We start from the raw sequence: 27,179 nt of genomic DNA on the forward strand, positions 1-27,179 counted from the left end.
TCCCTGGGTGGCGCAGTGGTTTGGCACCTGCCTTTGACTCAGGGCGCGATCCTGGAGATCCAGGATCGAATCCCACGTCGGGCTCCTGGTGCATGGAGCCTGCTTCTCCCTCTGCCTGTGTCTCTGCCTCTCTCTGTGACTATCATAAATAATAAATAAACCAACATTTTAAGGTGCTAATGTTAGAAAAGTATTTTCAATTATTTTATAGTAAACTTTGTGTATCTGTGCTTTGTACTTTATGTTGCCTAGCTGGGGGCTTATTTTTACATTTAACAAGGTTTTGGTTTTACCAAGTCAACTGATTCTTTAATTTCTGCTTTTCTATTCATTTGTATCTTGGGTTTGACATTTTCACAGACTCTATCTACACCATAACAAGGGCATACATGCTAAGAGTATTTAAAAATGTGTGGGCAGCCCGGGTGGCTCAGTGGTTTAGTGCCGCCTGCAACCTGGGGTGTGATCCTGGAGACCCAGGATCGGGCCCCACATCAGGATACCTGCATGGAGTCTGCTTCTCCCTCTGCCCCTCGCTCTCATGAATGAATTAAAAAAAAAAAAAAAGTGTATGTTAGGGCGCCTGACTGGCTCAGTCTGTAGAGGATGCAACTTTCATCTCAGGGTCAGGAGTTCAAGCCCCATGCTGGGAGAAGAGCCTACTTCATAAAGTAAATAAGAACACAGGTTTTTGGAGTAAATGTGATGTTCTAATAAAATTCTTCCATGTGGGGCAGCCTGGGTGGCTCAGTAGTTAGAGTGTCTGCCTTTGGCCCAGGGCGTGATCCTGGAGTCCTCCCTGCATAGAGCCGGTTTCTCTCACTGCCTCTCTGTGTGGCTCATGAATAAAAATCTTTATTGAAGCCTTAGAACAACCTGGCTATTTCTGTTTTTTTACAGATGAAATCTGGGCTCAGAGTTTAAGAGTTCCTTAAGGTCACCTATACTAGAGGCATAATTGTAAACCACCATTAACATAGACTGTTGCACATGGAGGGAAATGGTTCTGAAAACATATGGCTTTTTGACACTATAAAAGGCTGGGAACTCCTATGAGCTCTTTACACATGGGTCAGTCAAAACACAGTTCACCTCTGGGTACAAAAGGTCAACCGGTTATTCCAATTAGTTTAATGCATTAATTGTACTCGAAGCAATCACTGTTGAGTTGTGAAAGTAAGACAAGCCTCATGCTGTCCTGCTAAAGCTACAGCTAGCATACAGCGCAATGGAAATTACAGGCTGAGCTTGTTTATACAGGAACACTTGCTACTGCAGATACGGAACTAGTGTACTTCAGAAACTTCACTCTAGCCTTATCTTTTTCCAATTTTTAGAGAATGAGGGTGGCCATCATCCAGATGAAAGTAAAAATCCCCCTTTCTTTCAAGCCCCACACTCCAGATTATACATAGTGTAGCAAACACTAGCGAGTTTCTTACACTGCATTAAACTGTTTGAAGGGAGATGTTCCCTGGTATGTAAGTGTATAAACTGCTGATGTAGTCCATTATCTCGTACTGCACTGCTCCAGAGTTGAGACATAATAAAGTACCACGAAAATTTAAGGCACAAAATGACACTTAAACAAAGTAGACGGAATTAGAATTCCCAGACCCTTTTTTTTTATTTGCAGTAATATCAAACCATCCACTTACACATTTTCTGCTGTCCCATCACCTGGAACCAACTAGGTTTGTCTTTGGGATCATGTAGTTATTGTGTCCACTTTGGTGGAAGGAACCAACCAACCAGTGGAACAGAGGGTGACATTCTGCTCCAGCAGGAATCCAGCAGGACTATCTGAGCATGTCACACCTGAATGCTTAGTGGAGGGAAGGAGGACAACTGCTCTCATTTGTATTCCAAACAGATTCATTTCAAAGTGAAAAAAACATCAACCTAAGTCAAATGTATTAAATACTTGGACCCTCAGTCTAAGAAACATTTTTCTTTTTTGAATACCCTTCCCTGAAATAAATTTACCTATACACTCTAAAGATTTAGTTCAGATAGTACAATTCATATTTGATTTCCTCTTTCCTTTCTTCAAACACCAAATAAAATGCAGGTGGAAGAGATGAAAACACAACTGGAAGCTGACTTAGCAATTTATGCTAATCCTAACGAATCTAAAAACTTATATTGGTTAATATGAATCTATTTAAAATAGAGCATCTGGGTACTGCTTTTCAAATAAAGAACAATCACATTGCCAGAAGGTCCCTGGGCAGAAAAAACGACCGTTAAGAATAATAACCTTTGCAGAACCCACAAGGCAGGTTATTTGTCCTTTCTTTATTTAGTTATGGTCATGGAGACCATCCCAATTTTCCATAAAATCTTCTCAATACTGCTGCAACATCATGGCATAAAAGATTCAAAGTGCCACCAGACATAAGGACCAGAGTTTTTGACCATAAACTATGAGGCTAGGTAATGTTTAAATGGGAATATTTGATATGGATGGTCAGATGAAAGATACCAAAATGTCAGACAGCCCATCGACTGCTGTTGCCATGAGATTCAACAGTCAACATCAGTCTGATAAGCTACCCGACAAGGTGGTACAGCCATGGAGATGTCACGACGGTAGGCAAAAATAAGCAGACATTTAGGCAGGATTTTATAAAACCATCAGGCATTCCTGGCCTGTTGAGATTTAAACCCAATTCTACTCTTAACATAATGTCAGAAACAATATTCCTAAAGAAAAAAAAGTGAAATTGTTTATTTTCCTCCCAAGCAAAACAAAATGGCCAAGTTCAACCAGAAACCTTCCAAAAGAAATTCACAAAAGAACGTAACATTTACTGAAGAAAGGCAAGAAAATTAGGTTACATATAAACGTAAATTTGTCAAAACCAGAGTACATGCTGAGCTAAAATTAACACAGATATGAGAGTGTAGTTTTTTGGAAAAAAGTGAGTTATTTCTCTTTGGTGCCCTTTAATCTGTACACTTTCATTTCTCCTGTTTTTCACAACCCCCTCGCTATGCAAATCTCTTAAGGTGCCATCTCAGCAATGTGTAGCAAGCTGCCCAATTCCAGCCTAACAAAAAAGTGCCTTGGTGGGGGCTTACATGCAAATAAATGAAAGGCTTAAGAAATTATGGTTGCAGGTGGATCTGGCAAGGCTGACCCTTAGTTGGTAGTAGCTAAAAGAAAGCAAAAAATCAAAACGCTCAAGAAAACGGACACAATTTTGGAATGATCAAAGATGTCTTTATAAAGTTTGTTCATGACTTCATTCTAAATATACAGAATAAAAAAATGGTGTCAGCTCATTCATGAGACACCAACCAGAATTGTTTCATACTGTTTCAAAATTTGACGATCAGTTTCCCAAGAGGGTGTGCAATGCTTCATAAAATGGCCTTTTTTTTTTTAAAGGTAGGAGTGGAAGGGTTGGGCAGGATGGCATATTAAATTTTACCATGATAGACATGCAAGACTGTTATCCAATCTAGTATAATTTATATACATTTTAATGACTTAGAAAAAAAACCAAAGGAGTCATTTCTGACAAGCCTAAATGGCTTGACATATTCGACATACTTGGAACAGTTTTTTGGTGTCCGCAATTCTTTAATTGTACCATGTTGGCCTTTTGAATGTAACAAAGAAAAGGCCAGTTTCTGTTAAGTTTGCTGCTAAACATCATATTCCACCCTAATAAAATAGAAGTTGGATTGAATTGAGGGTGAATACCTTACCTTAACAAACAAAGGAAAATGAAAAGTATGTCAGTGCAAAATATGGACTAAACTGCTCTCAGGAAAAAAAAATTTTTTTTTAAATTGATACAGGTTGGAAAAGGGAATTTTCCTTCCTGGTTTGGAGTCCTCCCAATTTAAGGCAGAACCCATCCATTCTAACTTCTGCCGCGAAAACCTTTTCCTGCTTATTTAGTTTTCTCCTCTGAGTTCAACCGCTGCTGCATTCGTTTGGCATAACTTTGTGCCATGGAGTTAATGATGGACAGGATGAAGTAACACACCATTACAACGACCAACTTCTCAAACATCCAGGACAACCAGTTTTCTCCCTGCAAGAATAAATGCAGAACAATCCACGAGAAATGTTTCATTAATTCAGCAGTAAAAAGGCAATCATTTATAATATTTAAGGAAAATGATGAGAACTTAGAGCACATAAAGTCTAAATGAAAACAAGAAGTCTTAAGTCTCTAGGTACCTTGCAGTCTACATTCTGGTCTTTTTATAGCCAATTATTAAGATTTCACTTCGCTAGATGTAAAGTCAATGTTGATTCACACACTTTAAAATGAGCTGCAGTGTGACGTTGCCTCTTATCTTTTACTACGTAAGAATAAAATTGATCAGATTCTGTAAGTTGCCATATAGATACTTGTAGAGAGTAGTGTCAAGATTGTTACGTAGTATTCTTGTTCCAGAATTGAGAGCAGTTTTAAAAAAAATATGCTATCTTTTCCTGAAGTCATGTTTGGTCAACTGAGGGCAACAAAGGGTCACAAAGGATCTAAGGCCATCAAAAAAAACCCCAAAACAAAACAAAAAAAACCCCCCAAACAACAATGGGGGCGCCTTCGTGCCTCAGTTGGTTGAGCACCTGACTCCTGATTTCAGCTCAGGTCATGATCTCAGAGTGGTGAGTTCAAGCCCAGCACCAGGCTCCACACTAGGTGTGGAACCTACATTAAAAAAAAAAAGAAAAAAAAAATCCAACAAGTATGCTTCCTTCAAGTTTCCCATTTCAGGTTACTGCTTACTCATTGTCTTCTAGTCATTTCCTTTGCCACAGAACTGTTTACAGAAAAGGCAGGCTTAGTTTAAGTTAAAGTTCTTAAGTTCAGATATATAAAGAGCCTTAGTTGATTAAAAAAAAAAAAAAAGGATTGTTTTTCCATCTCTGAAAAGAAAAATTGGGCAAAATGAAAGGAGATATTCAGGTGACCTAAGTCTAATACTTTCTTATGCTATAGAATGCTACAAATTTTAATTTTTAATTTACTTGGGAAGTATATTTGCTAATAAATCATTTAAGATCAAGGCAATAACTCATTCTACATAACAGATCCATTATTTTCCATTAGCCCTACCTTTGTTTTTTGGGAGAACATAGATACAAAACAGAAGTTACATTTCTGATTTAGACAACTTCCCAGGAGAAAGTAAATACAGCCTCTACTTCAGTTAAGGAAGACTGACAACAAACTTCTCTGTTTGCCTAAAAATGCCAGTGAGTGCTGTGAACATAATTTCAGCCTGAAACTGTGAGGGTAGGGAAGAGAAGAAAACGGAGGCAAGTCTCACCTGTTGTGTGCCCATTTCCCTTCTGTGGTGAAGCTTCTGCCGCTGGGCCTCCAGGTATTCCTGGAATGGCTTCTGCAGAGATGGACCTATGCCGGGGACAGCACTGGAAGCAGGGTACAATAACCCAAGGAAAAAGATACATTTAGGAAGAAAAGCAGGAAAACTGTTAAAGAAAAATCCACTTACCGCCTGGATTCAAAAAGCAGGGATTGGATAGGAAGAGAAAAAAAAGTACAATAATCAGCAGAGTTGGCAAATCCTCCAAACTCTTTTTAGTGGATAAAATTCATCCTTAAACAACACCTTATAGGAGAAAAATCTCTTCCACCAACATGTTTGAGAAAGTAGGAGCTGAGCCCCTTCTGGCAGAATAGTTCATCCTCAGAGTAAGGCCAGCTAAGCTGATGCTACACACTGGGGTGGCACAAAGAATCAAATGAATGACTTCTGAGAAGTCCCACATTTATCACCACCAGTTCCTGTAAGAACTGGTTTGAACCGATTAATAAGGAAATGACTTATGCTTGTGTCATCCCCAGTTGAAAAAGAAACTGCCCGCCCTCTCTCTGACTTGTCCCATCTTCTCAGAGGGGGGCGGTCCTTTCTCAATCTAAGTCCTTATTAGGACAATCTGTGCGTCATCCTTATCCAAAAAGAATGCATTAGCAAATTTGGGAGGCACCTCCCACTAGTCAGAAGTCAGTGATTAACAAAGGAACAAAGGAGGAACTATGAACTTTGAATCACTTCGTGGTTTATGGTAGATGGTTTGCATAGAAACTACAGTACATTACTAAACAACTTGTTCTGAAATGACTGGGATAGTGATCTTTGATTAGTTTATGTGCTCGGAGCTCCCTCTCACCCAGAGTATGTGGAGGCAGTGCTGTTAAACCGGTTTGGCAACCAGCTACCAAGATCCCGTTTTAGAAATGCTTGCAGGCGGTTTTTTTTTTTTTTAAATGGTAACTTGAGGCAATTTAGGAAACATCTCTATTTTCTGTATCTTTTAAATGTTCTCATCTGCCATAATAGGGCTAAAAGGTAGAAGAGCCCAATCTCCTGAGGTATGTCAATAGGTATTTGCAACAGCACCTAATGCTCTCCCTTTTAAGTGCTAACTTCACCTCCTCTTTTCTAGAACAATCCAGTTACTGCTTTCTGTAATAAACAGCAGAGGAGCATAGGAAGAGAAGTTTTTTGCTACTATCTTTACCAGAAGCTAACACATACATAACTCCTGGCTGACACTTTTCTTTGATCCTGTTAACTATCAACCACCAAATACTTAATGGAATCCTTATTTTGTGCCTGACATTGTAATCAATGTTAAGGGAAAACAAAATTAAAAAATTGCAAGAAATAGTTCATGCCCACAAGGAACCTAAAATCTTTATGGAGATTCAAAACACACAGGCATGCGTGCATGTACACACACACACACACACGCACATACACACGGATCTGTGAAAAAAAGAATTTACAAATCAATACTAAATTTTTTGGTACAGAAGACACAGTCCAAAGAATTGGAGAAAGAAAGGAGATCAGTGTGGGGTGAAGCTGTACAAAAAGCTCCTTTCATATATACTGCAGGATATGGGAAAAAAAGGCTGAATAGACACATGTAGTGGAGGCAATGGCTGCACTGACCAGACCCTAAGACCCATATGACAGACATGAAAGATGGAAGAGGGCAAAGTCTCTTAACCTACAGTCTCAGTCTCTCTCATTGACTTTTTTTTTTTTTTTAAGATTTTATTTATTTACTCATGAGAGGGGGGGAGGGGAGAGAGAGAGGCAGGGGAAGAAGCAGGCTCCAAGCAGGGAGCCCGATGTGGGACTTGATCTCCAGGACCAGGCCCTGGGCTGAAGGCGGCGCCAAACCGCCGGCGCCAAACCGCTGAGCCACCCGGGCTGCCCTAAGTGCCTTTACATTACTACCCATTCTGGTGTAAACCAGAAGAGCTGTGTCTGAGTTATGTTGCTGTTTATCAGTAATGATTCTGACTACAACAGGGCAACAAGACAAACTTTCTCAATTAATTAATTAATTAAAGTAATCTCTATACCCAACTTGGGGCTCAAGCTCACGACATTAAGATCAAGAGTCAAACACTCTGACTGAGCCAGCCAGACTCTCCCAAACTTCCTCTCTAAAATAGAAATTTTCCTTGGGTAAATTTCCTTTTCCTTACATAATGCATAAAGGAATGCAAGTAGCTCATCCATTTACACCTGAAACAAACCAAGTGAATATAAAAAAAGAATTCCAGTAAAATACATGTGTAAAAAATGGGCTTTGAAGATGGGAGTTATAAGAACCTTGCTTCGGATATTGATTAATATTCACTCTTTTTTTAAAAAAAATATTTTATTTACTTATTCATGAGAGACACAGAGAGAGAGATTGAGATGCAGAGACATAAGTAGGGAGAGAAGCAGGCTCCATGCAGGGAGCCCGATGTGGGACTCAGTCTTGGGACTCCAGAATCATGCCCTGGGCTGAAGGCAAGCGCTAAATCCCTGAGCCACTCAGGCGTCTCTCATATTCACTTTTTTTTTTTTCATATTTACTCTTAATAACAATACCCAAGGTGCATGGGTGGCTCAGTTGGCTAAACATCTGCTTTTGAGCTGGAGCCCTGGGATAGAGCTGGAGGGCTCCCTACCCAGCATGAGCCTGCTTCTACCTCTCCCTCTACCACTCTCCCTGCTTGTGCTCAAGCTCTCTCTCTCAAATAAATAGGTAAAATCTTCAAAAAACAAAAAAAAAACCCCCTCAAAACCCCACAACCCTATGTCATTGTTTTAAACTCCCAAGGAAAAAAAAAAAAAAACAAAAAACTCCCAAGGAATAAAAAATAAAAAATTAAAAATAAATAAATAAATAAATAAATAAATAAATAAATAAATAAAAATAAACTCCCAAGGAAAAGGATGTCTGGGTGGCTCAGTTGTTGAGCATCTGCCTTTGGCTCAGGTCATGCATGATCCCAGGGTCCAGGAATCTCGTCCCACACATCAGGCTCCCCATGGGGAGCCGGCTTCTCCCTCTGCCTATGTCTGCCTCTCTCTGTGTCTCTCATGAATAAATAAAAAAATAAATAAAAATAAACTCTGAAGAATAGCCAGAGTCCAGGCATTATATTTTTTTAAGATTAAGAAAACCCTTTTATTTATAAAAGCTGAAATGACTGAAATGAAATGAATAGCTAGGTTATACAAGAAATGACTTGAAAATTCTTTTCCTCTAAGAATTGGATTCCAATATATGTGCCTTGTTCTTTCTTCAGACTTGTAACTTCACACTTGAGTTGAGCAGAAATTTGGCTTACAGTTTCCCTCAAATCATTCTTGGGCTCCATTCTGGGGCCATTATTGAAAGAGAAAATGAAGAACTAAAACCCAAATGTTAGAAAGGTTCCACTTTTTTGTTGCTGTGGTTGAAGGGAGTAAGGAAGGGACTAGCAACAATCATTCTAGACTCCCTTCAAAATAATCTGAAAAATTAAATGACTGCCATTGTTATTGTTAAGTCCACTAAGAGCTCCACTCTAGTTGATAGAGAATATGCCATTACACATTTACATTTATCTACCTATCTATCTAATCTATCATCTATCTATCTATCTATCTATCTATCTATCTATCTATCTATTTATGAAAAATAGTTTATTTATTTGATAGGGGGAGCACAAGCAGTTGGAGTGGGAGAGGGAGAAGCAGGCTCTCCTCTGAGCAGGGAACCTGATGTAGGCCTCCATCCCATGACCCTAGGATCATGACCTGAGCCAAAGGCAGACACTCAACCAACTGGGCCATCCAGGCACCCTTACATTTACATTTAGTGATGCGCAATTTTCAGTTATCTTGGGCTAATGCTACGATTAATACTATCAAGGGACTATAGTGTTACATGCTTTGAATAGTTTTTGGTGGGGTGGGATATGTCTTGGTGTTGTTTCTCGTAAGAGACCAGGAAAATAGCTGAAAACGGAGAAGTTAAAAGTTTTTTTTTTTCCTAAATATTTTATTTATTTATTCATGAGAGATACACACAGAGAGAGGGGCAGGGACATAGGCAGAGGGAGAAGCAGGCTCCATGCAGGAAGCCTGATGTGGGACTCGATCCTGGGACTCCAGGATCACGCCCTGAGCCAAAGGTAGACTGTCAACCACTGAGGCACCCAGGCATCCCAAGTTAAAAGTTTTTATTGCAATATATTAACCAAAACTATCATGAAAAAATGTCACATGATCTAATAAATCTGAAAAAATGAACATACAGGTATTAAGTTACATAACTATTTGTCAGATCCTCTTAATTTTTATATATTCATCAAAATTTTAGTTTTATTTTCATTGCTCTATCTCTACAAACAATGGCTTAGGCCACAGTTGCCTCAGTTTATACAAAGCACACTTAAACTAGAGTTTCCTTAATTTTTAAAATAAATTTAAAAAAATGTTTTAAATTTATATATTCATGAGAAACACACAGAGAGAGGCAGAGACACAGGCAGAGGGAGAAGCAGGCTCCTCACAGGGAGCCCGATGTGGGACTTGATCCCCAGATCTGGGATCACGCCCTGAGAGGAAGGCAGATGCTCAACCACTGAGCTACCTAGGCATCCCTAGAGCTTCCTTAATTAACACTAAAGTTATTTTAGTAATGGACTACATAAAAATTGTGATTACATTTGTCACTCTTTACATGCATTTAAGGCAAACAATAATAACCAGCCTATGACCTCATCCCTCAAGTTATTTTCAAGCCGCAGACAGAAGAGTCCATTCTGACATTTAAGATTGATTTAAGGTACATATGTGGGGAGTGGGAAGAATAACTTGCATTCCATCTCAGTGGTTTTTTGCAGTTGGCTTAGGAAATAGCTGCAATGCCATTCTTTGAAAGCCATTAAATTCAGAGTGCCCTGTGTGTGCACCTGGCCAAAGACTCATCTCAACCGGTAGCTGAATGAGTACTCCATCTGCCATTAGGTGCAGATTAAGTTCAAAATATTACAGTTTTGTGATATAGAAGAACATAAAGTTGGAAGGGAACAAACACAGACAAAACTATTTTTCAGTCAACTGTTGGTCTTAAATATGTTTAAACTAGCTTTGTCAGCAGCCACCTTTTCTAAGCAAGAAAGCCTTAAAAAAACAAACAACATAAAAAACAAAAACCAAAATTGATCTCGTATGCTTTTCCTTACTGTAGACCCTCAACATAGTGGGTAGAAAAAGCTTTGTGAATAGTATTTATCTTGATATTTATTTTCTTGGCATATAGAACTCATTAAAAAACAAATTTCTAACAATTTTTGAATTTTTGTTATTGATTTTAATAAAGGAAAAAAAACCCTCAGAAAATCCAAACAAAAGAGGGAAAAAAACAAAAAACAAAAACAAAAAAACACGTAAGTCCAAACCCATCCAGAACTTGAAAGTTGGTTTCATGAGAACAATATTTTGTCAAGCTTATATATTCTGGTAGGTGTTAAAACAGAAACAGGACAAATTTCTTTGTAAAATTCTGTCAAGGTCCCTGACCAATATGCAAACAAAATCTATATTATTTTTCTATAGTGTTTAATACACATGTGACTCTGCTTCTGAAAACCATTTATCTGATAAGAAATCTATATTTTAAACTCTCCCCATACTGACTCATTGTATATAAAGGTCTCCATTATTCTTTGTACCCACAAAAGCCAGAAAATCTTCCAGAGGAAGCATCACAATCAGCAGAGGTTGCACAGAGTGGGTGGTATGATTATTTTTCACAATGCTTAAATTTTCATTTTGTTGGTTATTCCTGGGCTCACACCCATTCCAAAAATTTATCAGTCATTATTATTCCTGTTTTCAAGGGACTTCTTTGAAATTAACTCTCAAATAAACTGGTTCAACAGATATAAAAAACACACCTTTTGATTTACTTTCAATTTCTTCTCCATCATGGTCAGTCATCAAACTAAGACTTGTCATTAGAAAACCTGAAATTTTCCTATTCATGATTCTGTTTGGATTTTTCCAGCCAGCTTATTTTTTTGTTTTTATTGTTACTTTGTGCCACCATAAAAGTTGGGCACAGTGTTTAATAACAGAAATAATATGAACTTAAAAAAAATTGATGTGTCCTGTTGTTTAGACCTACTTACACAGAGCTGTCTTATATAAAGGTTAAGCAGTTAAAATAAGGAATTAAGTGGGTATGAATAAAGTAAATGTTTTATTTAATATAGGCTCTGTTCCATTCTTAACCACTTTTTTGAGGATCTTAGCATTAATGCGTGTAGATTACAATGGCTTTCTTGAAAACATACTGTCTGGGGATGCCTGGGTGGCTCAGTGGTTAAAGCGTCTGCCTTCCGCCCAGGTGGTGATTCTGGAGATCCGGGATCAAGTCCCATGTCGGGCTCCTTTGCATGGAGCCTGCATCTCCCTCTCCTGTGTCTCTGCCTCTCTCTCTCTCTGTCTCTCATGAATAAATAAATAAAATCATAAAAAGAAAGAAAGAAAGAAAACATACTGACATCAGTTCCTAGTAAGGCTATAGGGTAATAAGCCTTTATCTTTCTTAGAAAAAATTATAGGCACAATGTTTGTTTTTTTTTTTTTTTTTAATCCCCGTTTCAGGGCAGCCCGGGTGGTGCAGCGGTTTAGCACTGCCTGCAGCCCAGGGCGTGATCCTGGAGACCCGGGATCCTGGAGTCCCACGTCCAGGATCTCTGGGATCCTGGAGTCCACGTCAGGCTCTCTGTATGGTGCCTGCTTCTCCCTCTGCCTGTGTCTCTGCCCCTCTCTCTCTCTGTCTCTATGAATAAATAAATAAAATCTTAAAAAAAAAATAAATTTCCTTTAAAAAAAAAACAATCCTCGTTTCACTGGTTGTGCTGTGCTTTGAGGCTGATTTATTTAACATCCCTCTGATGATTAATCATAATATCTAAATAATATTCTCAGGAGGTGATTAGTCAAATCTCTGATAGCTTGTAAATGGAAGAAAAATGTTTTTAGAATAAACTTAAGGCCAAGGGTAGTATTAAAGAAAAGTTAGGGTTTAATCAATTCTACTGTAGTTAGAATTCAAAAGCATTATACAGATTTTTTGCAGTAAACTAATGATGCCTAGTACTTTTTGATAACATAAAAAGTGGCTTTTAAGGCTAGGAGCTTAGACCAATGGTCTGTAAACATTTTTGATATATGTATTTTTACATATGCAAATAGCAAAATGCACAAATACAAATTTTTTTTACAAATACAAATTTAAAAGGATAAAATAAAGCTAAAATTTAAAAAAATTCTTATTTTAATTAATTTTAAAAAAATATTTTATTTATTTATTTATTTATTCATGAGAGACACAGAGAGAGAGAGAGGCAGAGACACAGGCAGAGGGAGTAGCAGGCTCCATGCAGGGAGCCTGATGTGGGACTTGATCACGGGACTTCAGGATCACGTCCTGGGCCGAATGGTGCTAAACTGCTGAGCCACCCAAGGTCTCTCGAAAATTCTTAATTTTAAATGTCTTACTAAGTACGATGGCTATTGTGCTATCATGAGTGAATATTTCAAGGCATATTACACATTTGTCCTGATTAAAAGTAGTAATTTCTAAATGTGTTTGCTGATTTCTATAGACATGTATACTAGGAACAGGTTATATGTTAATGCTACAACTTTTTTATGGTTTCTTGTGACTATACTATTACTACTCTCTTCCTTCAACTGTTTCTTTATAGTAAACTTTTAAAGTCACTTGTCTGTTTTATGAGGGTTAGTTTAGTTAAAATTAGGAATTATAAATCTGATTAATGAGGCACAGGAAAAACAATCAATTGCAAAAGGCTCTCTGTAAATCCCTTTTGTATTGTGGAACTCCCACTGTTCCCCTAGCCCATTTTTGTATTCCATGAGGTGTGATTTTCTGACATGTGGCCTGAGGGAGCCATCCTCCATATGTATATAGTCATATAAACTGTGTATCTATGTGCTACTATAATGTTATATCCCTAACAAAAAATACACAAAAAAGAAAATAACAAAGATGAAAGTAAATATAAATAGAAGTTCTAAAAAAAAAAAAAAAAGTTATTTTACTTTAGTCCCATTCCAATGGTGGAGACCACTGTTTGACCATGAAGCTAAACTTCAAGAGGTATAAACATTTTACCTGGGGATCCCTGGGTGGCTCAGTGGTTTAGAGCCTGCCTTCAGCCCAGGGCGTGATTCTGGAGTCCCAGGATCAAGTCCCGCATCGGGCTCCCTGCATGGAGCCTGCTTCTCCCTTTGCCTGTGTCTCTGCCTCTCTCTCTCTCTGTCTCTCTCTCTCTCTCTCTCTCATGAATAAATAAAATCTTAAAAAGAAATTTTTTTTTTAACCTTATTCCTAAAAAGGTATAGTTAGCAGACCAATTCAATGCTGTGCTGTTGGGTAATATATCAGAAAGAAAAAAAACTATTTCTACAAAGATGCAGACTGGATGTCTTTTTTGCTCAGACTTCTTAATGGTCATTTATAAAGATGGTCTTTAAGAATCTAGATAGCCAAACCTTGAGAGACTGAAACCCTGTGCCCTCAGTTAGAACATAATTATATTTCAAATGAATATCAGGGTCTTCAGAATTTTCTTGATTGGGTGAGGATCACCATATATAAATCAATAAATCAGATTTATCCTGTAACTCCAGGGAATTCTATCAACTGAAATTTGGCCTAGAAGGATAGGAGTAGAGAGCCCTATTATTATATGGAAAATTGTCTCTTAGACTCAAGCCAACAGATTCTTCTGCTAAAGAGACTGAATTTTACAATGAAGGCACTAGTAGGATATATGTTCAGGGATAAAGTAAAAGCTCTTTCCCATCCCACTCCCCCTTTACAGGCTGGTATTGTCTTCTGTACATAAGAGGCAACGATAGCATGCTGAAAGTTCAAGAAGATGATGGGACTAGCAATTCCTTTTTTTTTTTTTTTTAAGATTTTATTTATTCATTAATAAGAGACACACAGAAGAGGCAGAGACACAGGCAGAGAGAGAAGCAGGCTCCAATGAAGGGAGCCTGATGTGGAACTCAATCCCAGGACTCCAGGATCATGCCCTGGGCCAAAGGCAGACACTCAACTGCTCAACTACTGAGCCACCCAGGTGTCCTGCAATTCCTTTTAAATTTTTTAATTTTTAACTTTTTTTTTTTAAAGTAAATTCTACCCCCAAAATGGTGCTCAAACATGACTCTGAAGATCAAGAGTCTCATGCTCCACTGACTAAGCCAGCAAGGCGCTCTAGCAATTAATTCCCTTTCTTGGTAACAGTCTTATAATCTTGTTTCCAGAAATGTGCACATTTTAGTCAAACACTACAGAGTTAAGTTGTCCGTCACCCCTCCCCCCACCCCCCACGCAGTGATCTAAACAGGCTTAACGGTTAGTATTTTAATGAGTTGTCATTTCCTGTCTGATAAAGATTCTCACAGTATTTAACCACCAGTTTCCCTGGGGCCCAACCAATACTAGAGCTCTATTCATAGTGACTCAGAATGGATCTCAGACTCCAGGCCTGATTCAACAATGATAGATTGCCCTCCAAATGAAACTGTCTCCTCATAAGGTAGATTGTTCTGGAGAAGAGAGGAAGGAGGAGTGTAGTTTATCATGCAATCATTCTGAAGAAGCTAAAGGCCATCTTGCTGACCTTCATTAATATTTATAGCCTTCCAGTTCTCAGAGATTAGAGAAAGAAAAAAAGAAACAAATTGGTACTTAATTAACCCAGGAATATGACAAGTAAATGAACTGGTGCTAATTGCAAATCAACTTATATATTTAACCTAATAAAAATGGGATCCCATAATTCTGTAAGACTGGAATGAAAGGGTTATTAATTTTCCCACATAACTGAATGGAGAATCTGAATCTTTGAAGCTAATATTACAAGAAAAAATTGTTAACGATGTATTCTACTTGCTTTTGGATCTGAAATGTGGTAGCCCACCCAAGCCAAATTCCTTTATATCTTAGGATCTTGAAAGAAAGAGTACCCAACAGAAAATAAAGCCAAAATGAAAATTATGTACTACATTAACAAATCCAGGGCTTCCTCAGATACAAAAGTTTGGGTTGATAATCTCCGGCACTGTCTGAAATTCATGGTGATTCAACCTCAGGATTTGGAATTAAAACATCTTGAATTTCATACACATCTGTGTCTCTTTCAAATGATTAAAACCTCTTTTGTACTCAACGTTGGTCCATTGTGTGCTCAGTGGTATTATAAACATATGACACCATCAGTTTCTAAGCAGCTGGGTAGAAGGAAGACCACTGCTTTATCTAGAAACATCAGGTGTATTGTTGCTATTGGCTCACAACATATTTCCATCACAGACGTCTTTTAAAAAAAGAATTTGCAATTGCTCTTGCTTTTGAACATTTAGAATTGTTTTCTATCAAAGTCGGAATGGAGGTAAAATCTCCTTATAATTAGCAGCTACTCTTTGAATTATGCAATCACTAAAGGGACATTTTTGAAAACAAAACTTCAAATCAGAATGTAGACTTGAACAGCAGGAGCCAAGCAGGCATTTATGTTAATGAATGAAGCCAGAGCTAAAGGAGTGGTCTATAAGAACCTAAGCGACTGGCTGCCAAAACAATACCCTGTAAAAACTCAACTGATTCCAGTTCTAGAAAATGGCAAACCGGTAGCAGCTTTATACAGTAATAAATCTGTGTCTGGCTTGAAGACCCACTGTGTTCTAAGGATGAAATCAGCAACAGGGACACATATATCCAAGGACAAGAATAAAGAAGAGTTTATAGAATTTTATTTTATTTTAATTTTTTTAAAGATTTTATTTATTTTTTCATGAGAGACACACAGAATGAGGCAGAGACACAGGCAGAGGGAGAAGCAGGCTCTCTGCAAGGAGCCCAATGTGGGAGTGGATCCCAGGACCCCGGGATCACGACCCAAAGGCAGATGCTCAACAACTGAGCAACCGGGGTGTCCTGAGTTTGTAGAATTTTAAATTCATGGTGAAAGGGCATAAAAACTTACTGACCTTTAGTCATTCAAAATGGCATGATGGTGTGTGGGCAAAAAAAAAAAAAGAGATCAGAATTCAATCTCATCTAAGAACAATATAATTATTCCGACATTAGTTAGGCAGAAAATCACTAAATGCAGTAGATAACTAAGAAAAATGTTGTGATCTGTGTCCTTAATGAACTTAACCTAGAAGGGTGATGAGAGAGAATTAAAAAGAAAATGCATTTAAACCTACAGTACGGGGACACCTGGATGGCTCAGCGGTTGAGCGTCTGCCTTCGGCACAGGGCGTGATCCCAGGATCTGGGATTGAGTCCTGCATCGGGCTCCCTGCGAGGAGCCCGCTTCTCTGCCTGTCTCTCTCTGTCTCTGTCTCTGTCTCTCTCTCTGTGTCTCTCATGAATAAATAAATAAAATCTTAAAAAAAAAAAAAAAACCTACAGTACAAAGGCCAGTAGATTTCTCCCTCAAAGTAACACCTGCAGCAACTAGTTACAGCTAAACAAGGTGAATATACATGTAAAAAGGAATGGACAGAAAGAATTCACGCTGAGTCCTTATCAAATTCACACAATAGGCATTTGAAACTAGTGCTCTTGTCCAAAACTACAAATTCAAGTAGATTACTTCACTGCTTTCTATAGCATTCCCTCAACATTCCTCTTTCCTATTTCAAAAGATCCCGGAATCTTTACTCCAGATTTGAAGGAAGAAATTGTTAAAGAAAATAATCAATCTACTTAGGCTTTTGATCTTACCTCTTGGATCCTATCTCCATCTCTTGCATTTACATGAATTTAACTTCTCTGTGTGTTTCAGATTCCCCATCTACACAGCGACAGTACCTTACAGGTTTTATTACGCATATGCAATAAAATGTATGTAAAGCACCTGGCCTAGCATGTTCTTTTTTTTTTTTTTAAGATTTTATTTATTCATGAGAGACACAGAGAGAGAGAGAGAGAGGAAGAGACACAGGCAGAGGGAGAAGCAGGCTCCATGCAGGGAGTCCAATGTGGGACTTGATCCTGGGACTCCAGGATCATGGCCGGGGCCGAAGGCCAGCACTAAACTGCTGAGCCACCCAGGGATCCCCTTGCCTAGCAGGTTCTTACTAAATGTTAATTTCCAATCCACATCCTTTCCTTTTTTCATTTCTATTTTCTTTTTTTTTTAATTTTTTATTTATTTATGATAGTCACAGAGAGAGAGAGAGAGAGAGGCAGAGACACAGGCAGAGGGAGAAGCAGGCTCCATGCACCGGGAGCCCGATGTGGGATTCGATCCCGGGTCTCCAGGATCACGCCCTGGGCCAAAGACAGGCGCTAAACCGCTGCGCCACCCAGGGATCCCCATTTCTATTTTCCATCTCTAGTTCTTTTTTTTTTTTTTAATTTATTTTATTTTATTTTATTTATTTATGATAGTCATACAGAGAGAGAGAGAGGCAAAGACATAGGCAGAGGGAGAAGCAGGCTCCATGCACTGAGAGCCCGACGTGGGATTCGATCCCGGGTCTCCAGGATCACGCCCTGGGCCAAAGGCAGGCGCCAAACCGCTGTGCCACCCAGGGATCCCTCATCTCTAGTTCTTTACTAGAGTCTTTCCCTCAGCCTAAAAATATACAGACGTCTCGTCTCTCCTAATAATGAATTAATTCATTTAGTCGACAAATATTTACAGAACACTTAAAATGTGTCAGACATGACCTTGACCTACCTTTTCCTTTAATCAACAATTCTATGTAATACAATATAGTTCAGTTTTAGTTTTCATCATTCTACAGAAATGTTGAGTGGGCATTATTATTATATAACTATGGGCAGTAGTAACTTCCAGTACAATGACAATTTCTCATATAGTGTAACTTCGGAGTTCCTGTTTTATCCGTTAGCTATGCTGCCTCACAATATCTCCAACAAAAATATAGAAGAGTTAAAGTGTCAAAAGAGAAAATAAGAAACTATAGGAAGAGGATATGAAAAGGCAGGAGTTTTCCACCTAAACTGCAGATTATGCTAAAGTTAGTGTATACGACTGAGTCTCAGCAGCTAGGGTGTTAAAACTTAAGTGTATCAGGCAGCCCTGCTGGACGCAGGGGTTTAGCAGGGTCTGTAGCCTGGGGTGTGATCCTGGAGACCAGGGATCGAGTCCCACGTCAGGTTCCCTGCATGGAGCCTGCTTCTCCCTCTGCCTGTGTCTCTGCCTCTTTCTCTCTCTCTCTCTGTGTCTCTATGAATAAATAAACGAAATCTTTAAAAAAAACAAAAAACTTAGAGTATCTTTCTTCAGTTAATACAAATATTTGTATTCTATACTTCCATAACTTTTTCTGATTATTTTATTAATGATCAAAGTAAAAAAGAATCAACTACATTAACCATTTTATATTTTAAAATGAAAGAATAGATCTTCTTTCTGTAGAATAAAGTCCAGGCAAACATAGCTCATTCTGACCACTTGTTACAGAGTAAGGAACAAGAAACATTGTTAAGATTCAAGCACTTAATTACTCACTGGTTAAAACGATCTCTCTTGCCACAGGCAAGTCCACTCTGAGGTCAAACATCAAGTTAACTCAGAAACAGGAGACAGCAGAGTATGGAACATTCTGTATCTGGTAAAAAGTCCCTGCTCCAGCCAACCCCCTCCCCCAAGTTCAATGATTGAGTTATGGAAACTTTCCTGTGTGGTAAAACTAGGGACTTTGTCTTCCAATAAGACCCTGGCAACCTGACAATGAGCCAATGTTCTGCATATGGTTTGTTACAAGTCATATGCTTAATGTTATTTTCTGGGAATTCTCATCCTCTATTTGGTGAGAAAACTGGAACATGTCATTTTAATCATGATTTTAAGGTTAGACTTGGTCATGCTCTTTAAGAAATATGTCCAGGTCTCTCTCATTGGAGAAAGTTTAAAATAAAAATTCATTTAAAATCTTATTTAAAAAAAAATGAAACAAATATAATGCCTTTAAAGCTCTAAACTTGGGGATCCCTGGGTGGCTCAGCAGTTTAGCGCCTGCCTTCGGCCCAGGGAGTGATCCTGGAGTCCCAGGATCAAGTTCTACATCAGGCTTCCTGTATAGACCTTGCTTGTCCCTCTGCGGGTGTCTCTGCCTCTCTCTCTGTGTCTCTCATGAATAAATAAATAAATAAATAAATAAATAAATAAATAAATAAATAAATAAAACTTTATAAAGCAAGCAAGCAGTAAGCAAGCTCTGAAGTTCTCTCTTTGTTTGGTTCTGTTCCCTTACTTATTTCAACCTAAGACACCAAATAGTTCAAAACTCTATTACATGCCTAGTTGTTTTTTTTTTTTTTTTTTCCCAGAACCTTTCTCTGTCCCTCTACAAAACATACCATAAACCAAAAGGCTTTTTCTCAAGACTATTATCTGTATTCTAACATCTCTCAGATTACAAAACTGATTCATTACATCTGTTCAGGTTTCCGTATATAACTAGACAAACCCTTTGATTTAGGAAAAGATAACAGAGATACCTTTCCTTAAACCTAATGACATTAGGGATCGCTGGGTGGCGCAGCGGTTTGGCGCCTGCCTTTGGCCCAGGGCGCGATCCTGGAGACCCGGGATGGAATCCCACACCGGGATCGAATCCCACGTCGGGCTCCGGGTGCATGGAGCCTGCTTCTCCCTTTGCCTGTGTCTCTGCCTCTCTTTCTCTCTCTCTCTCTGTGTGACTATCATTAAAAAACAAACAAACAAACAAAAAAAACTAATGCCATTAGCGATTGCTTTCCAGAACTGTCCAAGTAATAAATCTACCAATTATTATTTCTAATAATAATTAGAAAAGAAAGGGATCTATTTACTTATAAATTCCCAGTAAATTTTGAAGGTAGAGCTTACATTCTCTCTGCGATCTTAGGACTGTCATACAATGACATACTGTACTAAAAATACCAAAGGCCAAGGGTATACTTAGGGTATTATACTTAGCTGGGCTACTTCCTAGTTACATTAAGGCTAGAGCCCTCTGGAAAGGAATATTTCTTTCAGTCATCAGTATAGCATTCATACCTCTGTAAAATTAATACTAAACTGCACCACCAAGATATGGGGGTGGGGCGATGGCAGTGAGCAGTTTGACAGGTAAGAATTTGCCCAAATTTGGTCCTAGACAAAATTATCTTTTTCTTTTCTTTTCTTTTCTTTCTTTTCTTTTCTTTTCTTTCTCTTTTCTTTTCTTTTTGCTTTGCTTTTCTTTGCTTTTCTCCTCTTTCTCTCTCTTTCTTTTCCTTTCTGATTTTATTCATTTATTTATTTATTCATGAGAGACACAGACATGAGACACAGAGAGAGAGAGGCAGAGACGCAGGCAGAGGAAAAGCAGGTTGCATGCGGGGAGCCCGACGTGGGACTCAATCCCCGGTCTCCAGGGTCACGCCCTGGGCTGAAGGTGGCGCTAAACCGCTGAGCCACCCGGGCTGCCCATTCTTTTCTTTCTTTCTTTTTTTTCTTTTTTTTAAGATTTTATTTATTTATCCATGAGAGACACACACAGAGAGAGGCAGAGACACAGGCAGAGAAGCAGGCTCCATGCAGGGAGCCCGACATGGGACTCGATCCTGCGTCTCCAGGATCACACCCTGGGCGGAAGGTGGCGCTAAAACGCCGAGCCACCCGGGCTGCCCCCAAATGTTCATCGATGGTAAATGGATTAATAATTCCCAATGGAATAACATACAGCAGCCAAAATGAATAATATTCAGCAACACATAATAATATTGGTAACATAATAAATGAAAAGTATAAAACGACTACATATAGTATAATACCCTTTCAATGAAAAAAAACTAAAGTAGAAATTATATAAATGAGTTATTTATAACCACTCAGAGCCCATTTCCTTATTAATAAGAGGGAAAAATATCCATCATACAAAGTTATAATTAGAAGTAAACAGTAATAATAACTATGTAAAGTGCTCACTATGTTAAAAAAAAATAGTATCCTTGAGGCACCTGGGCTGGCTCAGTCAGAAGAGTATATGATTCTTGGTCTGGGATGTGAATTTGAACCCCACGTTGGGTGCAGAGAATACTTACATAAATAAATTAATTTAGAAATTAATATCCTTGGGGAAGGCCAGGTGGCTCAGCGGTTTAGTGCCACCTTCGGCCCAGGGCATGATCCTGGAGACCTGGGATTGAGTCCGGTGTACGGCTCCCTGCATGGAGCCTGTTTCTCCCTCTGCCTCTGCCTCTGCCTCTCTCTCTCTCTCTCTCTCTCTCATGAATAAATAAATAAAATCTTTTAAAAAAATGCAAAGATCGGTTTAAAAAAATAAAAATAGATATTAATATCCTCAAGAATTATTTGTACAATCTTTGATGAAAAACTTCATCCTTTCTCCCTCTGCCTGTGTCTCTGCCTCTCTCTCTCTCTCTCATGAATAAATAAATAATTTTTTTTTAAAAAAGGGGAATCCCTGGTGGCTCAGTGGTTTAGTGCCTGCCTTCGGTCCAGGGCATGATCCTGGAGACCTGGGGTCGAGTCCCGCATCGGGCCTCCTGCGTGGAGCCTGCTTCTCCCTCTTCCTGTGTCTCTGCCTCTCTCTCTCTCTCTCTCTCTCTCTCTCTCTCTCTGTGTCTCTCATGAATGAATAAATAAAATATATATATATTTATATATATATATATATATTTTTTTTTTTTTTAATGATAGGCACGCAGTGAGAGAGAGAGGCAGAGACACAGGCAGAGGGAGAAGCAGGCTCCATGCACCAGGAGCCCGACGTGGGATTTGATTCCAGGTCTCCAGGATCGCGCCCTGGGCCAAAGGCAGGCGCCAAACCGCTGCGCCACCCAGGGATCCCGAATAAATAAAATCTTAAAAAAAAAAACACAAAACTTCATCCTAGTTAAAGGTCAGGATTTAGGCTTTCCCTCAATCCTCCCTGAGAGTACACAATATAGTCACTTAAAAGTCTACCTTTCTAACAGTCAACAGAAACTGGAAATAAGACTAAAAACATAGGCAAAAACAAAACAAAACAAAAAAAACCCCACAGGCAAGAAAAAACAGACTGAAGGCGTTTTAAAAATCCACATGCCTTGGAATGTTATATCACTGATATGAGTATGCTTCAACTAAACTGTAAAATATTTTTATACAGGACATTTCCGTTTGTTTGGAAGTTGGAAAGGTTGTCAGTTGCCTCCTGAACTAGAGAAGAAATGCTACCCAAAGAAACATACTGTTTGAGGGGTGCCTGAATAGCTCAGTAGGTTAAGCATCTCACTCTTGACTTCAGCTCAGGTCATGATCTGAGGATTGTGGGAAGGAGCCCTGTGTGGGCTCTGTGCTCAGCGGGGGGGTCAGCTTGGGATTCTCTCTCTCCTTCTGTCCCTCCTCTCCCCCTCTTCCTGCTCACTCATTCAAATAAATAAATGTATCTTTTTTTTATTTTTTATTTTTTTAAAATATTTTATTTATTTATTCATGAGAGATCCAGAGAGAAAGAGGCAGAGACACAGGCAGAGGGAGACGCAGGCTCCACGCAGGGAGCCCGACGTGGGACTCGATCCCGGGACTCCAGGATCATGCCCTGGGCCAAAGGCAAGCGCTAAACCGCTGAGCCACCCAGGCTGCTCTGTATCTTTTTTGAAAAAAGAAAGATGTATTATTTGAAAAAGAGCAAATAGAAGTGGATGCAGAGAGAAGTTAAATAACTGGTTTGGGGCAGAGTTCATATTCAAATCTCAATTTATTTTGTTCAAAGGCTATGCACACTATTCATATTCTACTTCCTAGCTCTTCTTTACTGTTTGGGTTCATTTTTCATTCTTCCTTGTCTTAGTATATCATCATTTTAAATTTGAGTTGTTGCTTTTTTTGGTCTTGTCTTTTGATTTTTTTTCTCTATAATTGTAACTCATCACTCCCATAGTTGTTTTTATATATATAAAACTAGGGCAGCCCTGGTGGCTCAGCGGTTTAGTGCTCCCTTCAGCCCAGGGCACGATCCTGGAGACCCGGGATCAAGTCCCACGTCAGGCTCCCTGCATAGAGCCTGCTTCTCCCTTTGCCTGTGTCTCTGCCTCTCTCTCTCTCTGTGTCTCTCATGAATAAATAAATAAAATATTTAAAAAAATAATAATAATAAAAAATAAAACTATATATAGCTTCAAAATATCCTTCAAAAGGCTATATTCCAAACTTTACTAGTTTAGTTTGATCAAGTGCTAAATGATTTATAGTTCAATAGTGTAAAGAGAGACAACTAACAATCAGAAGATAATATTATTACAGCAAGCTAGAGGTACTATTTTTGGTTCAACTCAGCAATGGGTCAAGGGAGTCAATTTAACTTCTTCTCTTTTCTGAAATAAATTGCTAAACTACTTATTATGATTTATAATAATCAATTTATGACTACTAAAAATTCATTCTCCTTATTGAACTTTAATTTTCAGTCTAGGCTTGGTGAGTCTATTTTTCATTTGAATACTTGTGTTGTTTTATTTTTTAAGATTTTATTTATTTATTTGAGAGGGAAAGAGAGAGTATGACAGAGAGAAGTCACTAGCAGGGGATTGGGGTAGAGGGAGAAGCAGACTCCCCACCAAGCAGGGAGCCTGATGCAGGACTCAATCCCAGGACCCTGGAATCATGACCTGAGCCGAAGGCAGATGCTTAACCAAGTCACTTAGGTACTTCCATTTGAACACTTGTATTTATTTATTTATTAAAAATTTTTTTTAATTTATTATTTATGATAGTCACAGAGAGAGAGAGGCAGAGACATAGGCAGAGGGAGAAGCAGGCTCCATGCACCGGGAGCCCGACGTGGGATTCGATCCCGGGTCTCCAGGATCACGCCCTGGGCCAAAGGCAGGCGCCAAACCGCTGCACCACCCAGGGATCCCGAACACTTGTATTTAAAAGCATTTCCTACTTCAAAATATGGGAAAACCAATCATGTCAAGCACAACTGTTGTATCTGATTAGAAGATTATTTTTTCCTGACAGATATGAAAAATATACCAATTGGTATCTGGTAATAAAGAATTATTATCATCTGCTAAGTCTGATTATACTGTTTAATACGTTATCTAGAAAAGAAGTTGATGAGATAATCCTTGTGGATAACACTGGGGAAAAGATGAGGATATCAAGACATTCCAGTATCTATCTCCTGAAAACAATTTTAAAAATATGATACCACTGGACGCCTGGGTGGCTCAGCGGTTGAGTGTCTGCCTTTGGCTCGGGGCATAATCCCAGATTCCCAGGATCGAGTCCTATATTGGGCTCCCTGTGTGGAGCCTGCTTCTCCCTCTGCCTGTGTCTCTGTCTCTCTGTATCTCTCATGAATAAGTAAAATCTTAAAAAATATATATAATACCACCCCTTTAATTCAATAAAGATTGGATTCTAGCAGGTCTTGAATATCTTAGGATAACTTTATGCAAAACCATCTTTAAGAAGGAAGAATCAGGGGCACCTGGGTGGCTCAGCTGTCAGTTGGTTGAACATCTGCTTTAGGTTGAGGTCATGATCCCTGGGTCCTGGGATGGAACCTTGCATCAGGATCCCTGCTCAGTGGGAGCCTGCTTCTCCCTCTGGCCCTCCCCTTGCTCATGCTCTCTCTCAAATAAATAAATAAATAATATCTGGGATCCCTGGGTGGGGCAGCGGTTTAGCGCCTGCCTTTGGCCCAGGGCATGATCCTGGAGATCCAGGATCGAGTCCCACGTCGGGCTCCCGGTGCATGGAGCCTGCTTCTCCCTCTGCCTGTGTCTCTGCCTCTCTCTCTCTCTCTCTCTCTCTCTCTGTGACTATCATAAATAAATAAAAATTAAAAAAAATAAATAAATAATATCTTAAAAAAAAAAAGAAAGAAGGAAGAATCACTGGGTCACTGGCTGGTTTATTTGGAGGAACATACAACTTTTGATCCTGAGGTTGTGAGTTCAAGCTCCATGTTGGGTTTGGGTATAGAGATTACTTAAAAATGAAATCTTAAAAAAAAAAAAAAAGAACCACTAGATTTTTTTTTTAAAGATTTTATCTATTTATTCATGAGAGACACACAGAGAGAGAGGCAGAGACAAAGGCAGAGGGAGACACAGGCAGAGGGAGAAGCAGGCTCCATGCAGGGAGCCTGACATGGGACTTGATCCCAGGTCTCCAGGATCACACCCTGGGGTAAAGGTGGTGCTAAACCGCTGAGCCACCTGGGCTGCCCACCACTAGATTTTTTTTGAAGGCTGTGCTAGATGAGATATTAAAGGTAAGAAATAACTACTTTTGAAAACCATAAGAAATTCTAACTTTAGGGGATCCCTGGGTGGCTCAGCGGTGGCGCCTGCCTTCATCCCAGGGTGTGATCCTGGAGTCCCAGGATGGGTCCCGCATGGGGCTCCCTGCGGATGGAGTCTGCAGCTCCCTCTGCCTGTGTCTCTGCCTCTCTCTCTGTTCTCTCATGAATAAATAAATAAAATCTTAAAAAAAAAAAGAAATTCTAACTTTAATTTGTTGGCCTAAGATTATAAAGATCCTATTATTTCTGTTTACTGTAGATAAGTTATATAACTTGAGAAACTCCAAAGGCTGGGAAAACAGAAGATTCTGGGCTATGAAATGATATGCTAATTCTTATCAGCCAGATCTTTACATGGGCACCCTGTGTTCATTATATCCATTATATATTTATCATTCTAGGTGCTATAGATACAATATAATAATCACATACCCTCAAACATAAATGTAAAAACACAACTGTCAATGCATGTAGTACATACTGTTATGAACAGATGTCCCTAGAAAAGAGGATATCTGATTGCAGTTAGGGAAGGCATTTTGTTAATATAATAGTTGAAATCTAAAGGATGTTATATAGGGGTGCCTGGATGGTTCAGTTGGTTAAGCATCTGACTCTTGACCTCAACTCAGGTCTTTTTTTTTTTTTTTTAAGATTTTATTTATTCATGATAGAGAGAGAGAGAGAGAGAAAGGAGGGTGGGCAGAGACACAGGCAGAGGGAGAAGCAGGCCCCACGCAGGGAGCCCAACGCGGGACTTGATCCTGGGACTCCATGATCACGCTCTGGGCCAAAGGCAGGCGCTAAACCGCAGAGCCACCCAGGGATCCCCTCAGTTCAGGTCTTGATCGCAGGGCCATGAGTTCAAACCCTGTGTTGGGTTCTGTGCTGGGCACGGAACCCACTTAAAATGAATAAATGAATGAATGAGTGAATGAATGAATGAATGAATGAATGGCATTATCTGGGCCAATGATTCTCAGTGGGGTTGGTGGAGGTAGTGGAGGCATAAGTGCATTAGGATATTTGGTAATGTCTGCAGACATTTTTGATTGTCATGGCTAGGAGATACTAGTACCATCTAGTGAGTAAGAGGACAGGATGCAATTAAGTATCTTACAATGCATAGAATACTCTCCCACAACAAAGAACTAGCTGGCCTAAAATGTCAATAGTGCAAAGGTTAAGAAACCCTGAACTAGGCAAAGGAAAAACCACAAGCAAGTAAAGACCATAGATGGAAGACTCAAGAAAAGAAAATTATATGCAATATATCATACAAGGCTCTCTAGACAATATTTTAGCTTTATCTTAAGAAAGTAAAACAAACAAACAAACAAACAAAAAAACGAAGAAAAGGGTTTTAAGAAGATGAGGAGCTGGAGGAAGGACAGTGGCAGTGACATACTCAGATTAATATTTTTATTTTTTTTATCTATTTATTTATTTTTTTTCAGATTAATATTTTTAAAATGTTACTAACTGCAGTATGGAGAACAGACTGGAAGGGAATGTAA

General features: G+C 39.0%; 1 protein-coding gene across 7 annotated transcripts in view; it reads right to left on the reverse strand.

Annotated features, from left to right (window-relative positions):
* Nucleotides 1-1,602: 1,602 nt before the first annotated feature.
* The window catches only part of VMP1 (vacuole membrane protein 1), a 143,800-nt gene continuing 118,223 nt past the window's right edge, over nt 1,603-27,179 (reverse strand). For all 7 annotated transcript variants that reach the window (XM_072779729.1, XM_072779733.1, XM_072779728.1 and 4 more), the window contains 2 exons: nt 5,299-5,401; nt 1,603-4,049 (listed from right to left, as the gene is read on the reverse strand). In XM_072779729.1, the coding sequence (XP_072635830.1) occupies nt 3,906-4,049; nt 5,299-5,401 (247 nt within the window). In that variant the 3' untranslated portion in view covers nt 1,603-3,905. The remainder of the gene's footprint in view (nt 4,050-5,298; nt 5,402-27,179) is intronic.

The sequence above is a fragment of the Canis lupus genome, chromosome 16 (assembly GCF_048164855.1).
Source record: "Canis lupus baileyi chromosome 16, mCanLup2.hap1, whole genome shotgun sequence".
NCBI classification, from domain to species: Eukaryota; Metazoa; Chordata; class Mammalia; order Carnivora; family Canidae; genus Canis; species Canis lupus.